Below are 17,499 nucleotides of genomic sequence, written 5' to 3' on the forward strand. Positions count from 1 at the left end.
GGTAATTTAATATTCCCTCAGACGCACGCAAGCGGAGCGTGCACGTTACGTACGCACAATGTCGTCGCGCATAGCCACTTTCCCAAGTTGTGCCATCTGGCCCTGGGTTTGTCCACCAGATTGACGACCCTACGTGGGAGGCGTGCGCGCGCGCGCGTGCGCGTGTGTGTGTCGGTAGAGCCAGCAGCAGTGACCGCAGGAGCAGAGCAGCTGGATTACAACCGTTTAACACACAGCAGCGACGGAGCAACAGCTACAGTAAGGTTTACTGAATATCCCCCTTGGGATAATAAAGGTATCTATCTATCTATCTATCTATCTACCTTTCATTACAATAGGCCTAGACTGGATTAAATAAGTTCAGTGAATCAGATTCAACTTTGTTCAGTTCAACTGCTTTGTTTATAGCCTGTGACTATGTTATAAAATAGCCTAAGCTTTAAAGACACTATGCTGCACACTGACACTGCACAAATTTACAAATTAAAAACAAATTAAATGGATCACATGTCAATTAATACAATGGATAGAACATGTCGACTATCTAATGTAGGCTATAGCTGAAGAGAAGGTCTCTTTTTCTTGTATTATTTTAAAATAATAAACACTTTGTTTGATAAGGTTCACACCTAGCTCTAAAGGGTAGTTTAAAAATGTTAAAAGGGAGAAAGACATCATCCATGACCCAAGTTGGGCAGGCGTTGAGCAACAAGTAGATACTAGAAAAATAAATACAACTCTAGCACACTGAGGGCTCACATGCGAAAAAAAATTGCTTTTGTGTGCAAGCGTTTTATTTATTTTTCTAGTTTAAAAATGTTCTCATGCTACCACCACTGTGGTTGTACTGGTCAGCTCCCAGTACAACAGTATCACACTGTGGTTGTACTGGTCAGCTTACATACTGTAACAAGCCCATAAGAATACGCAGAATGTAAAAACGTTCACCTTGGAATTTATGAATTTACCGTGTTTTCCAGATTTTTCCAGGTTATAGTAAACAGTTAGACAAAACAATTAGAGGAAATTCAAAGCAGGAGCATGATATTTGAAGATGACAAGTAAGGATAGATGCTTTAAAGCAGGGGTAGGCAACCATGGGTGCCAACATTGGCACAGGAGAGGTGATCACTGTCTGGCACACTGGCAGAAGTGTGGGATTTTAAAATCAAATATTGTTTTAAACGTGGTCAGTTAAATTAAGTCACCCAATTTGCAGCAAATGACATCCTGCACATACTTTGACATGGGGAGGGAATCTGGGAGATAGGTGGGTTATTGCTCTGAGTCTAATGATCATTATAAGAATGTCCTGACAATCAAAATATGTCTGAATCTTTGAAGGGGTGTCATTAAAATGTATATGTTGACATCACACTGACTATATAGTAGGGCATTAACGAAAAAGTCGACAAGTCGACTCAGTCGACTTCATTACATAAGTCGACTCCCACCAGATAAAGTCGAAGCTGAAAATCTACCGGTACATGCTCGCCAGGCGTTGTTGTGAGCATGTAGATCGGCTATTTTCACAATTTCTGCCTCTATATATTTGACAATTTGGACAATGTTTAATTTGCCATTTTAGAGGTATTAAAACGTCCTTAAATTGGCACTTTAGAAATGTGAAGATAAAACAGGGATGCGTGAAAAAACAATGTTTCACATTAAGCTAGTCATCTGGGGACCCCCTAAAATAATTGGGGGGTCGTGTGTGATGTGATGACGTCATCAAACGATAATGTCGACTTCAACTCAACTTTTTACTGAGTCGAGTCGACTTTGAAAAAAAGAAATTGCAAGTCGTTAATGCCCTATTATATAGAAAATAAAAACATGGCACTTCATTTAAAAAAGGTTGCTGACCCCTGCTTTAAAGATAATAAAGGAGATGGGAAGATTGTTCCAATCGGCTGGGGCAAAAAAAAAAGAGAAAATGCAGCCAGTGAAAGTGTCTTCTAGAATTGGCAGTTAACCAATAAAGTGAAGAAACAATGTCTGCAATACAGTCTAAAATTGGTACAGTGAGATAATTATTTTTCTGACCTGAAGGGTGAAACAGTTGATGGATGTAGTACTGTCAGGCTGCAATTTCTGCACAACAGAATGAGAGTTGGTTGAGGATCAAGCCAGAGGCCTAAATATTTGAATGCATCCACTTTTTCAAATGGTGTGCCGTCTAAAATGTATGGGTTGAAGTAAAGAAGTTGGTCTTGTTGTGGCAAAAAAAACTAAACATTATTTAGACTATTAGTTGTACTGGCCAGCTCCCAGTATGTATTAGATGTGGTTGTTGTACTGGTCAGCTCCCAGTACAGTGCAAAATCGGGTTAACATCAACTACTTCTGAAGCTTGCAGATCTGCTATTTTTGAGCGGTGCCACCCGCTCCACCATTTGACCAAGTGTGTATGAGGACGGCCTCAACAGCTGCAATGCCGCTGGGTGACCAAGTGGCGCTGTTGCGCTTGCAGCCTTGAAATTAAAGGACAACACAATCATTTATATAGCTTGATAAAATTAACCTCTCAAAGGCACTGCTCACTTGACACTGGCTCACATGATTGGCAATAAAAAAAAAATAGACAACATATTAGAGGTCTTCACGGGTCCAATTTGAACTACCCGAACCCAAAAGGACCCGGGGGAAATGGACCCGGACCCATATGGCCCCGTCTATCATTTGGAATTTGAGAACCGTTACCCGATCAGCCCCGAGACGTGATGGATCCGATCCGAACGGCCCCGCCTGTTATTAGAAAAATTGGATCTGATACCCGAGCAGAACGAGAGATCCGAGACCCGAACCTGTCGCCCCGAAATGAAAGAATGCCAACGTTATTATATTAAGAGTTGTATCAGACATATTTCTTACCTAACGTCGCCACGGTGCTGCTGTTGCTGTCAGCGGCGCTGTGCCTCTCGCCAAAAGATGATCTTTTCCCAGACCAGTAAGTCAATGCGGACAGTTTGTAAATACAAATAAATCCATGTTTTTATTCCTTCTTCTTTGGCTAGCCAATGCTAATGCTATCGTTTTCTGTCGCATGTGTTGTTCATTATATCTTTCTGCTTTGAGTGTCCATTTTGCTCTGCAGAGCATGACAACACGCAATGACAACTCCATTGTAAACCGTTAACCAAAACGTTACGTTAAAATCTTTGATAATAATAACAATCCAACTGATACAGTCAGTGTTGTTGTGACTGAGTGAGTTATACTTCTCAGTTCTCACAACCAATGCAACAGATTACATCAGGGTTGTCAACATTGGACTGTCAGAATCCAGGAGATTTATTTTTGGGGGGCGCGCGGAACTCCCCAACCGGGGTCTGGGGGGTCCTCTCCCCAAAACGTATTAATAGATATTTTTTCCTGTGTTCTGTTCAATTTTGTGCATGTTTGATACATTTATCAGGCTTACTTTACTAGCATGGGTACAATTTCAGCCTTAAAATGCCAAATGTTGTTGTACAGATTTGATGACTGAAGCAAAAGGACATCTTTAATAATGATTTCTCATCTTTAAGTCATTACTTAAGTGAATATCTGTATGATCTTTCTTGCATGCATTGCCCCCACCCCTAAAGCGGGGGGTCTGGGGGTCCTCCCCCAGAAAAAATTTAACATAGTAGATGTAATTTCCTGTGTTCTGGTGAATTTTGGGAGTTTGATACAAAATCCAGGAGAAATCCAGGAGATTTGCCAATCCAGGAGACTCCCAGGAGAGGGGTTCAAAATCCAGGAGACTCCTGGGAAATCCAGGAGAGTTGACAGGCCTGGATTACATGCTGCATCTTTAGTGCCATCGTGTGGCGTTATCTATTTGGTGCAGTTGTTGCGTTCGCTTTCACTTCAATCTCGGCCTGTCTCGGCTCCACTCGGGTAACAGGAGATACCCGGGGAACCGGGGCAGACGGCCCCGGCCCCGGCCCGCCCCGCGGTAAAAGCTCGAAAACGGCCCGTTACCCGGCTCGGGGCGGTTCGGATCGCGGGTAATTTCGGATCTCGGGCAGGTCCGAAGACCTCTACAACATATATATATATAAAAAAAGCCAATCAACAAGCTCATAATGCGTCACTTCGCGTTGAGTTGATCTGTTATTTTCACTACTTTTGTCTGACACTCTTGTAAGATGAAGTAGGCAATTTAATTATGGGAAAAACAAAACAAAACATGAATGATTCGTTGGTTTTGTGACACAGTTCTTTAATGACGTGATCTACGGTTTCTCTATGGGGATTTTCAATAGAAAAAAACAACACTCTTTAACCGAGTGGGATAGCGCCCTCTAGCAGCAGTGATGTCAGACTGCAGTGCTCTATATAGTTGTTGCGACCGCAGGGAGCAGTTTAGTGTGAAAACCTGCAGCAGTTGTGTCACGCTGTCACGCTAAGCTGTCACGCTAAGATGTTACCCTTGCCTGTCACACTGTGTCACACTGTGTCACGCTTGCCTGTCACACCCACACACTATGTATGCACTTTTACACCTCCTACAGGCAGCTTGCTGTAACTAGACCTGTAATCAGTGTTAAGCCTGTTCAGTTGTGGTAGCACACCTGAAACTCTGATCAGTTTGGCTGAGTGTCTCAAAGTGTACAGATCTCCTCTGCCCTTTTCCTCCTCACTGTGCTTTGAAGAGCCTTTGCTTGTAAGTTTACATGCAATTAAGCTCGCCTGCACGCAATATTTATCGTCAGTTAATGTCCTCCCTCAAATTAGCTGGTACTCTGTTACTTATTATTATTATTATTACTAGAAGCTGAGCGTCTAGTCGGCGACCTGGCCAACTCGGGAACGATGTAAATAGGGAATGAATCCCCCGCCCTTTAATGCAAACCCCATTATACCTGTTGTCATAGAACCCGTTTTGACCATCTGTTTGCCTGTGTCCATTTATGCCCATATATGGAGATATCTGTATCTGTCTGTCTGTCGGCGTCCATTTTATGTCCATATATGGAGATCACTGCAGATATAGTTCTGGGTCCATTTTATGCCCATATGCCCATATATGGAGATATCTGTCTATTTGTGTCCATTTTATGCCCATATATGGAGATCTCTGTATCTGTCCGTCTGTGTCCCTTTATGCCCGTATATGGAGATATCTGTTTATCTGCGTCCATTTTATGCCCATATATGAGATCTCTGTCGCTTTTTGTTTGTTTCTTCTTTAAGCAGAATACACAGCCTGCTTAAATCTGCATCATTCAAGTCATCCTCCCAGTCCCACGCTTTGTCGCTTGTCTTATGTTTGTTTGTACCTGTTGTCATAGGACCCGTTTTGACCATCTGTTAGCCTTTGTCCCCACCCTTTAATGCAAACCCCAATATACCTGTTGTCATAGGACCCGTTTTGACCATCTGTTTGCCTTTGTACCCTTATGCCCATATATGGAGATCTCTGCACACACAGTACCGGTTGCGGAAAACTCTGATGTCAGACATCAGCTCCGCATTCGGGGATTCATTTTATGCCTATATCTGGAGAAAGCGTGTGCCGGTGGGAAGAACGGTTCTCGAGATTCACATACATACATACACATTCACAGAGATTTTTTGTTGACTCATGTGGCGTACGTGATGTCACAGCCTTTTATGAAGTGATGTCACAATGAGTCAGCGCTTGCGCCGATTTCCTCCGGAACAGCCTGATGTCAACAATCAGCTCCGCATAAGGAGATTCCGAACGTTTTGCGCCGGTTTCGGAAAACCGCGAGTCGGGTCGGGTCGAGGCCCTGCACTGCACTCCGCGCGGCGGCGGGGAACGCGCGTGCCGAATCTGAAGCCGGTGGGATGAACGGTTCTCGAGATACGTGGATTACAAACAAACAAACAGACAGAGATTTGTCGCATTTATAGATAGATAGTTGTATTGTTGAACTAAATTCTGACTGTTTTCCTCAACAGTCACACTGAGCTTGGTCCACTCCGGTCCAGGAACTCCACTTCCAGATGTTTCCACATCTGTTCTTCCTCCTCCTCCTCCTCCCCTCCTCCTCTTCCTCATCACCCCAGCAGGACGGTGGTGACCTCTACAACGGTGGTGACCTCTACAACGTCACCATGGCAGTCATCCTGCCCTTCACCAACACAGACTACGCATGGGCGTGGCCTCGCGTTGGCCCCGCCCTCATTCGCGCTGTAGAGCGCGTGAACTCTGACCCTGCCTTGCTTCCCGGGATCCGATTGGTTCTGGAGGTGGGAAACTCCGAAAACGACCAGGTATATACTGGTTCTGTTGTTTTATTGTTTTAAAAACGGCAGTTTGCATGTTCTCCCCGTGTCCCCTATAGGGTGGTGGTTATCAACCTGTGGTTTGGGACCCCCAGGGGGTCCCCAAATTATTTTTGGGGGGGGGTCCCCAAGTGATTTACTTAACGTGCAACATTGTTTTCTCTCTCAACAGTAAACAAACCAACATAAAGTTTAAGTGTATGGGTATCTGCACAGTTCTAAAGTCACAAACCCTGACCTACAGTATATAAATAGTTAGGGAAAGTTAGCAGAGTCTTTGACCAGGGAACTAAATGAAACCCAACTCCCTTGGGAAACTTTGTGGGAGCCAATCAAAGTTGGGGTCTCATTGACTTTACTATACAGGAAAATACCGGTAATACAAAATATAAATCTGTTTAAAGTAGCATAAGTGCAAAACAAATGCTTGCATTGGATTCAGGGGAAAAAAATAGTTTGACCCCTCACATGCTACTTTTTTTGATTGGCTCCCACAAAGTTTCCCAAGGGAGTTGGGTTTGAAAATGTTCAGAGGTGATAGTAGACACCTTTATGAACACATTATTGAAGAAAGCTATTGGTAAAGCATTTAGTTCCCAGATTGGTCAAAGACTCGGCTAACAAAGGTTTACTTTCCAAGGGGTTCTGTTCGGACTCGGCGGCGCCCCTAGTGGCGGTGGATTTCAAGTGGTTCCACGACCCCTGGGTGTTCGTGGGGCCGGGGTGCACCTACTCGGCGTCGCCGGTGGCTCGCTTCACCACCCACTGGGGCGACCCCATGGTGACGGCCGGCGCACAGGCATTTGGCTTTGGCCATCACGCTTCAGTGACCAACACAGGTGAGAGAGTGAAGCCATCACGCTTCAGTGACCAACACAGGTGAGAGAGTGAAGCCATCACGCTTCAGTGACCAACACAGGTGAGAGAGTGAAGGACGACACAACCTTCCAACGCTTAAATGTTAATGTTACAGTTTGTTTGAGGTACCAGTAAGATTGGGACCGGAGTGCTTGTTTTAGTTCACCTTGTGGGCAGTCCCTGGAAGAAGCCGATGGCATTGGGGAGCTGCTCAGTGATAGAGCATTTGACTGCATTGGTCCAAACTGTGGATGTTAACCTGGTGAATGCTACTATGCTTAAACCTAACACTAATCCTAACCCTAACCCTAGTAAAACTATGCCTAAACCTAACCCTAATCCCATAGGCGCAAATCGCGGGGGGGACAGGGGTTACGTGTCCCCCCCCAGGTCCAATTGGTACCCCCCAAAAAAAAAAAAAAATCTAAAAAAAAAAACTTTTTTTTGAGAAAATAATTATTGATGACATTTTAAAGTATTTAAGAGTGCTGCTGGAATAACTCAATAGATAGTCCCCCCAGGAATCCGCGGAGAAAAAGTATTGATTCCGCGGAGAACAATCCTGATAATGCGGAATTCTGCGGAGAACATTTCTTGATTCCGTGGACATTAAAAAACAACCTAAAACCAGTAAGACTCCCTAATCGGGAGATAAGCGACCGTAGGTCTCGCTAGAAGAGGGCCATGTGAGAAATGAGGGGTGGGGTCTCCGCATTGCCTTGGCGGACGAATAGGTACCGGCCCCGGCTCTCCCGGACGCTCCTAGGCCGAGTTAGGGCATTTTATGTGAGCTGCAGTGGAGGGGGTCCTCCACTGGGGGCGCCACCACTTTTGCATCCGTTCTGGAGCACCAGGAGTGGGTGGTCCCCGGGAATTCCCCGTGAGCAGCCCTGTGGGGGTGGTCATTTGGTCATTTTTGCACATTTGGTATTTCTTTTACACCTGGGGGTCCCCCAGGGACCTGGGGGTCCCTGGAACTCCGGGGGTCCTTGGAGGTTGTAGTTTGGCAGGCAAGGAGTTTGTGTGGAAATTTTGGCATGGATCGGGGCAACGGTTGTGGAGATATGAGCAGGGCAAAAGTGTGACTCACTCACTGACAGACAGACAGCCCGTGGAGCTTTTGATAGTAAATGCGACCTACTGTCGCAATGACCAGTTATCAAGCTAAAAATTATATAGTTCTAACAATCAAGTAAAACCCTTCATGAAATAGCTACAATTAATTGTAATTAGTGGTTAGAATAATCAAATAATCATTTTTGAGAATAGAAATCTAATATTAAATCTATTATTTTTTAATTGCTATGGTTTTTAATAATTACTTTCTGTTGCAAAGACTATATTGTCATCCAAACCATGCCCATAGTAACCACATTTTAGAGGATATCCTACCTACTACCTAGAATAGGTGTAATATTTATTTATTCTCTTCTGCATTAGCATTGTTATTGCCAGGACCATAGAGAGGAACTATAGTTCAGGACACAGTTTCTGTCAGGAACGATTGTGGGACCGGACCATCCAGCAACAACAGCAGGAGGGAAGCTAAGCTCTGTATGAGGTGGCCACTGGTCAAATCATGTACAAATCGTTTTATAATAGTAGTAATAACAGTTGACTCTCAGTCTGAGAGTCTCAGAGTGAGTGATGACATCATAATGTGGCGACTTTGTTTTGGCTGTGGTGGATACACTCTCTTGCTGTGGTGTGGAAGAAGCCAGAAGGACAGCATGATTTTTTCATTGGACTATGTTTTCATTGGACTACATTTATTGGAATTAAATGGATACCGACCTCACAACCTGTCCCAAGTTGCTACAGAACTAGAACTGTACATTTCGGGAGGACCAAGTTGACCAACAAGCAACAATGGTAACTATTTACTTTTTCATGTAAGCTTTGGTTGTGTTGGTTATTGCAGTAGTGATAACTTGAAAAGTAAATAAATAATACATCATAAAACCGTTAAGGCCCGTATCTGAAGGAAAATGAGGGGGTAAAACTGGCCGAAAACCGATCTCTGCACGCCAAAAAAACGAAATCGCGCGCGCGCACGTGCATCGCGCACGCGCGCCCGGCGGCATTTCGTGGATCTACGCTGCTGCCTAATCCTAACCCTAACCTCATATTGCAACGCTTTACAAAATCCACAGTTCGGTTCGGTTTGATATTTTGGTGTCACGGTTCGATACTTTTTCGATACAAAAAAATAAACAGAAATGTCCTTGATTTATAAATGTATTTTTATAACTACATATATATATATTTTTAACTTTTTAACTTTGAACAATACGGTACCCAACCTCTAGGGCAGAGGTTCTCTAAGTGGGCTCTGCGGACCCCTAGGGGTCCTTGAGGGGGTTCCAGGGGAATGGATGTGGAGTGGTATTGTATTGTATTGTTCGGTACAGGGTCATTCGGTTCGAATATATAGGGTCTTTCATTTCGGTATTCGGTTCGATATGTTGCACCGATATATTTTCACTAGTTTAGGAGAGATAAAATGTACCTTTCTGGGCCTCCAGTTTCTTGTAATCTTTTCACAGGTGAGTGGACGTGTCGCTATGACCGCCACAACCTTCTAATGTTCTCAGCCTTCAGTGGTTCTCAAACAATGGTCCGGGGACCACCAAGTGGTCCTTGAGGGGGTTCTAGGTGTTCCCCAAATGGTAACCAAATGGACAATAATACTGTAGATCATTAACTCTTGAGAGTGTAAAAGGAAACCATTTGGTCCATTTTACGCTTTGGGTCTTACTAAAGCTGGGCTGCCAAATCTTTGTGTGATAGGATTCATAGGAACTTGTGATCTTTCTTTCTTTTCACATTAACCACTAGAACCCCAGCATCCCTATTCTGGGGGCGAACATTCACAGAAGATATAGCAGATCTACAGATCTACATTGACAGTGTTGGGGAAGTTACTTTGAAAGCGTAACTTGTACAGTTACAAGTAACTCACCATGGCAGTAACTTGATCAAGTTAAAGTTATACCCCTGGAGAAATGTAACTTATAACGTTTCAAGTTACATAGAAAAAATAACTTGTGTAACTGGATTTACTTTTTTTTGTTCAGCGTTAAACTGAGAATGTACATTTGGTGTACATGAAACAACATATAATGTCCTACAAAAAAGTCACATGCCAGCAGAAATATGCCTCTCAACTGAGTTTTATTTCAAAAAGGTTGACATTTTCTTTAATAAACATCTGTGTTCCTAAACTAAAGTTAAAAAAAGAACATTATGATCTGTTGAGTGTAAAATTATAACTTCGCTTGTAACTTCAGCCAAAAATGACCCAAAAAGTATCTCAGTTACTTGACGAGTTACAGAAATATGAATGTAACTCAGCAAAATTTAATTTAGTTACGTAACTCAGTTACATGTAACTTCCCCAACACGGTACATTGATGTGGTGGCTCTTCCTTGGCCTACCGGCACTCTGTGTGCAAACTAGTGTCACAGCAATCGGTCAATGCGTTCACAAATGTGTGCAATTTTGTGGGCCCATCCCACAAACTTTGAAAGCCAATCGTAGCCAAACAGAAGGGCATTGCAAAAAGCAGACCACAGTTTGAGACGAAAGTTAATATTAGGCCAACCTATGAAATTTTAACTATGTTACAGTACCACAAGTTAACATTGACAGAAATAAACCAAACTAAGGAGAATGCTTCATGTGAACAAGAGACTCACTCCCTAGCTGCCTTCCGCCGTGGCCTGAAGACTCACCTCTTCAGACTCCATCTAAGCCCATAGCACTTCCAGTGTAGCTCACCTACCCCCAATGACCATACATGAAAGCTAGATGGCATTTTTTCTTAGGTTTTATATAAAGCTTTTTTAGCTGACTAGGTGCTCGGTCTACCTACATGTACGTTAATTTAGTCTAGATTGATATTTCTAAGCATTTGATGTACTGATGTTGATGTATTGATGACGTATTACCTTGCTTATTGTAAGTCGCTCTGGATCAAGAGCCAGGGTTCCCACGGTCATGAAATTCCTGGAAATATTTTGGAATTTGAAAAATATTTTTCCTGTACTGGAAAAGTTTTGGAATTGATCAAGGGTCCTGGAAGGGCCTGGGAACAAATAGCCATGCATTGTCTTTGGTTATTAATTTTGTTAATACCTTTGAAATGACAAATTCAACATTGGCCAAATTGTCAAATATTAGAGGAAGAAATTGTGAAAATAGCAGATCTACATGCTCACAACGCCTCACAACGCGAGGCGTTGTGAGCATGTATATCGGCTATTTTCACAATAAAACCGTGTCATACAACATTCCTCTACTCTTAGTGCTCGTCAGGGTGCCCGGGGTCCCCAGTTCAAATATGATTATTTCGGGGGTCACGGGCTGAAAAGGTTGAGAACCACTGGCATACACTACCTGTCTTTGGGCATTGCACATAGGAGTAAGCGACCTGTTATTGAGCTGAATTATTGTTATAAAGTCCTGGAAATCGGGTTAAATATTCTGGAAAAGTTTTGGAAATTAATTGGTAAAGATGTGTGGGAACCCTGAAGAGCATCTGCTAAACGCCTAAATCATAAATTGTAACTTGTGCCAGGTCCCACTCATAAGAAGCTGGGCGAGCTGGCCGTGTCCATCCACCGGTACTTTGGCTGGCGCCGCCACGCCCTGGTGGTGTACACCGACAACAGCAACCACAACGACGACAGGGTGTGCTACTTCGCCGTGGAGGGCGTCTACGCCCTGCTGGAAAGCATGAACGTCTCCGCCATCGAGAGAGTCATCGACAAGGACGACCTGGACTACCAGGAGCTGGTGGAACACATCAGAACACACGGGAGAGGTGAGTTACGGGACAACGTTTTTTTTTTGTTTTTTTTTACAACAAGGGCTTTATTTTGACGGAGAGTTCCGACTTTCTGACGTGCAGCTTTCCGAACTCTAATTCGGCAATTTCGGGGTAATGCTTTTCAGAAGATGCGAGTGACGTCATTTTGTAGTTGAACCGGACCTTTTCCGACAAAAAGTTCAGTTGTCGGAGACAGTATGGACAGGCCTTTAAGTTAAAACAAAATAGAGCCCGAAGTGTTCATGTTTTAGGTAGTACTTGGAGTAAAGAAAAGATGAGTGTTAAGATGTATTCCTTTATGCTTTCTATCATTTTAGCGATTTTACCAATTTTTATTTGAGTTGGTGGGGGCATGCGTACAAGTGGCTAAATATGTCTTTAGACACAATAAGCCAGCAATTTCTTTATTAATATTTACTGTAGCCCTACTAGCTACCAATAAGTCACAATATCCCATGAAAGTCTGCGGGGCATCTTGGGAATGTGGGAGGTGACCTGACCATAGATAGACCATCGAGTCCCCCTGCATAGCCTAATGCAGGGGTCCCCAAACTGTTTTGGCTCAGGGCACACCACATAATGGCACCCCTATATTATATCCACACTTTTCACTCCCAGCACCTTATATTTATGCCATATTTTAATTTATAGATGCAAAGAAAACTAACTCTTGCCACTGTGTGCGACCCATTGCCTATAATGTTGATGAGCAACTTTCTGTTATTGTTCAATTGTCATCTAGTAGTAGGAAATGACATTGTTTCAATGTCTAAGCTACGCCTAGACGCTGAGAAAACTCACCTTTAGACCAGTTATAACCCGGTTTTAGCCGAGCCGTTTGGACATGCTTTAGACGTCGAATAGCCCGTAAAATGCTCAGAGGGAGCTGGTAGACAAAGGACAAGTCTTCTTTTATTTTCACACATATGTCACACATTTTAGAATGCTAACATATGGGATGGCCATAGCACTATATCCTTCCCTGTACTGTAAATAGCTACATAGACTCAGGCTCCTTTTCCCAACTTAACCTTGGTTACACTTATATAGGCCAGTCAATCTAAGCAAAGGGCCTTACCCAAAAGAAATTGCAATAGTAATGGTTCACGTTAAAAATGTTCCATTTTATTCTTAGTGGATCAAGGTGAATTCAGGGGGTTCAAGTTTGGGTCCCTTCACTTACTATACAGGAAAAAAGACCCCCCAAAAAATCTTCTTTAAGTAGCATGTGAGGGGTCTAACTAGGGTTTTTTTTATGATTCTGAATCCATTCCATTTGTTTTGCACGAAAAACATTCATAAAAACCGACCCCCAAAACTATGGATTAGTGATGAGTCATCACTTTTCTGGGGTCAGCTCAGTTTTATTGTGTCCCTTTTTAGCCTGAGAAACGTTTTTCGTGCAAAACAAATGCTTGCAAGGGATTCAGGATCATGAAAATCCCCTGGTTAGACCCCTCACATACTACTTAAAGAAGATTCTTTTTAGGTATTTTTGTCCTTTATAGTAAGTGAAGGGACCCAAACGTGAACCCCATGAATTCACCTTGATCCACTAAGAAAAAATGGAAATTGTATAACATGTTTTTTGAATGACCCAAAATTCAAATCATAAAAAACCTTGAACCGTTACTATTGCAATTTCTTTTGGGTCAAACCTCAGATTGACTAGCCTGAGGGGTTTGTGATTTTCTTTACCCAGCAATGTTCCAGTGGATATATCTCTCTCTCTCTCTCTCTCTCTCTCTCTCTCTCTCTCTCTCTCTCTCTCTCTCTATTTGTCTCTCTCTCAAATGGACATTTATCCCATAGCCTGGAGGGATGGGTGCTGCTGTGTGATTATTAATTCACCAAAAGTGACTGATGTGAAAGATGCCCGCTGGCAACGTGCACAAGAAATATGACACCGGCTGGCCTGCTGCTTTATGAGATTAGCTGTGGACGGACGCACACACACGCACGCACACACGCACACACACCCACACCCACACACGCACACACACACACACACACACACACTTGTACTTGTCATGTGGTTAAATTATGACCGTGTGTTGTGACGCGGGCTGAGACAGACTGATTACATCTAGGCCTCTATTACCTCTGACCACGTGTGCGGCTGTTCAGGGGAAAGACAATAATAATGATAATGGATATATATTGTTGTTGCTGTCGGGCCAACATGTCATACGTCCAAAAGCGCTATTTGTCAGGAAATGGAAGAAAGTCACTAGTTTTAGGACCTCGTCAGGAGAGAGAGGAGAGAAGGAGGACAGATCTGGTATGTTGGGGGTAGAATTGGGTGTGTTAGACCAAAGGTTTTCAAAGTGGGTTACGGGGCACCCTGGACATGCTGGGCCCCAAGCACACAACGCCTCGTGATGCGAGGCGTTGTGTGCTTGTAGATCTGCTGTTTTCACTAGTTTAGTACATTTTATAGATGATAAATACAAAACGAACGGTTTTGGACATACAAGGTTTCCATCCGACAACGACGATAACGAAATATAAGGGAGTGTTCCGTCCTCTGGGAATGAGCTGATCAGAGAGTCCAGTTCTTCCAGAAAGTTCCCGAAGGGTCCCTGGCAGTGTTGATACTTTTACTTAAAGCTATACTGTGTAAGTTGCTCAACTAGTGGTCAGTAGCGGACGGTATAGCAAACTGCGGTCGCGTCTGCTTTTTTCAGCCGTTTTTCACTGCGGACCGGGCCTTCAGCCCACCGCGTCCGCCTCGCCTCGCATCTGTAGAGACGTCCCGCATCCCTCTCCGATCAGGCGTTCAGGAGTTACGGACTCCTTCACCCAGCCTTCACCAGAGTAAATGCTGTTGTAATGTTGAGGCAAGCTACTTCCTGAGAAGACAGCGAGACGCGCTGTGATTGGCCGGCAGTGTATGATCCGCGCTGTGATTGGCCGGCAGCCGGTAGCTGTGACAGTCCCGGTCACGGCCACACGGGCTCAGTAGAAAACATTTAAAGAAAAGGCTTTTGGGGCTGAAATTAACAGAGTGGGTGTTCTAAAACTTTAGCGATTTAATAATTAGGAAAATGTTAAGATTTGTTTTATTAAAAAAGTTACATAGTATAACTTTAAGCGACACATACAAGTAGTGTGTGTGTGTGTGTGTGTGTGTGTGTGTGTGTGTGTGTGCGCGTGTGTGCGTGTGTGCGTGCGTGCGTGCGTGCGTGCGTGCGTGTAGTGGTGTACCTGTGTTGTGGTCAGGACGTCCTGCGCAGGCTGATGCTGCAGTTCGTGTGGGCGGGGCTTGCTCTGGAGGACTACGCCTTCTTCTTCCTGGACCTGTTCGGGGAGGGGCTGGCGGGGGGGCGGCCCTGGTACCATCACCATGACAACCAGCACAACACCGCAGCCATGCACGCCTTCAGAGTGAGTGCACCACACGCACACACACACACACACACGCACACACACACACACGCGCACACACACGCACGCACGCACGCACGCACGCACGCACGCACGCACGCACGCACACACACACACACACACACACACACACACACACACACACACACACACACACAAGCAGATCTATAAGCTCACAACACGTTGCGATGCGACACGTACGTTGTGAGCTTGTAGATAAGCTATTTTTAAATAGCCTGTCTAGGAATAAAATAGGGCTAGTTGATTAATGTATGTTTTATAATATAATAATTTAATACATGAGTCTTTTAGACTAGAAGTTGCAACGTTTACATTTACTCTATACTAATAATAACAATACACTAATCTAAATTCATATATTGCTGCACTTTACTGTAGAATAACAAATGTAGTTTTGATTGTGCAAATAATTGAAAGTGGCAATGTGAAACCCTTAAATTGTGTGGAAAACGGGTGGGTCAATGAATATTTAAATGGGGCAATTCGCTTGTCTATATAGACTACAGAGGGATTTATTTAGCTGCACAAGGAATGTGTACAACTTGAAAGATGGTTTGTTTCCATCGTGAGGGGGAATGCATAGTCGACGCACACATTAGATCCCGCCCCCTATGTTTGATTGGGCAAAAGCGCTGCCTGTCTCCAGACTTGGGTTCCGCCCAAAATCCCTACTGTGATTTCAGTCTGTGAGATTACGATTATTGTGACTAAAATAAATAATCGAGATTTACAATATTATCGCGATAATCAAAATATGCCTATTACTCTCTACACTGGGGATGCCATTATTTTTGTAATTATTTTGCTACAGATTGCCGGCATTCACTGCGCTTTATTTTGAAGAGCCCCGGAAGCCACGATCCTGTCTATGTTGTGGAAATTCACGATGTTGTAATGGCGATCGATCAGTATATGTTTACTTTGACACGGAAATGAAACATTTTAACCACTGCCGACCGTCGCAGCCCAGTGTCGCCGTGAAAAAAGCGGTTCTCGGCGATCGAAGCATTTTTGGAAGTATATTCCGAGATATGAAGCCGCTTCTTTGCAGCAGCAATGAATAGGAGCCTATGGAGATAACAAGCTTCCTGATGATGTTGGCCGAGTTGCATCATGGGATATGATGGTTTTTTCGCTCACCAGCGGGCCGCCGCAGCACCTGTTTACCTGGTAACCATGGTAACACGTACCTGGACGTGATAACGGGGCCTTGACGCCGCAGCGCCGTAATTCCTATCACATTCCTGGACGTAAATTGGCACCGGAAGTGTTAACATGCCACTTTCATCAAGCACTTGAACCCCTGCATTCATATTCTGGGGCAGAACGTTTACCAAAATAGCCGATCTGCAAGCTCACAACGGGTCGCAACGATGATATCAAATATATAATTACTGAAACAAGCAACTGAAACAGTCTGGGGTGATGCCTCCCCCTGGCCAGCCGGGGCGCTTGATGGAGGGGAAAGGAACTGGTTGGAATAACGTGTTCCTTCCACGCGCTACGTCCATCCCGGGGAAAATCCCCCCTGTCAGGTGAAAAGAAACAACTTGGACTACTCATGCATTGAAGGAAGCAAGAGGTCAGTCCGTTGTCTCCCCAGGCGCGGCAGAGGGAGAGCAGAGCCCAGGATTACATAGGCAGTTGGCACTGGGTGAAAATGGGTTGCAAAATCGTGGGATAAAAATTTAGAGAAAAACAAAAAAAAAAGAAACAGTCTGGGGTGCTGACAAAAGCCTGAGTAGTTAAAAATGACCCCAAACATGTTTTGAAAGTGTAATCATATCCCTTTAAAGGGATAAAAAGGCGGATATCCTCATAGCCCCCCCGGTACACAGATTGTAAATCGCTGACCTAGAGAACAACAGAGCTACAAGCCCACAACGTATAGCTCGTAGGGCAGCTATCCTCGGCGCGCAACAAAGTATGAATGAGGCTGAGTGCACTGCAGTCACGTTCTGACTCTGAGTTGTGTTTGAGTGTATTTTTAGGCCGTGTGATTTCAGTGTGCTTTGCTCAGATGATTTAAGAACCTGAGAAAACATGTCTGAATGATGGACTGGCATTCCAGAGCACATTACCACACACTGCACTGATTCATGCCCTTATTATTAGGACTGTTGTGTTTTTATTGCTGTTGTTTTCACCGTGCACTGGA

General features: G+C 44.0%; 1 protein-coding gene across 1 annotated transcript in view; it reads left to right on the plus strand.

Moving 5' to 3' along the window:
• Window positions 1–4,411: 4,411 nt before the first annotated feature.
• LOC308292845 (atrial natriuretic peptide receptor 1-like) overlaps window positions 4,412–17,499 on the plus strand; it is a gene marked incomplete at both ends in the record, with an annotated part of 53,531 nt that continues 40,443 nt past the window's right edge. The window contains 5 exons of the mRNA XM_080735269.1: window positions 4,412–4,477; window positions 5,947–6,231; window positions 6,884–7,082; window positions 11,682–11,927; window positions 15,133–15,320. Coding sequence (XP_080591395.1) covers window positions 4,412–4,477; window positions 5,947–6,231; window positions 6,884–7,082; window positions 11,682–11,927; window positions 15,133–15,320 — 984 coding nt within the window. The remainder of the gene's footprint in view (window positions 4,478–5,946; window positions 6,232–6,883; window positions 7,083–11,681; window positions 11,928–15,132; window positions 15,321–17,499) is intronic.

The sequence above is a fragment of the Nannobrachium achirus genome, assembly GCF_963921795.1.
Source record: "Nannobrachium achirus genome assembly, chromosome: 10".
NCBI lineage: Eukaryota > Metazoa > Chordata > Actinopteri > Myctophiformes > Myctophidae > Nannobrachium > Nannobrachium achirus.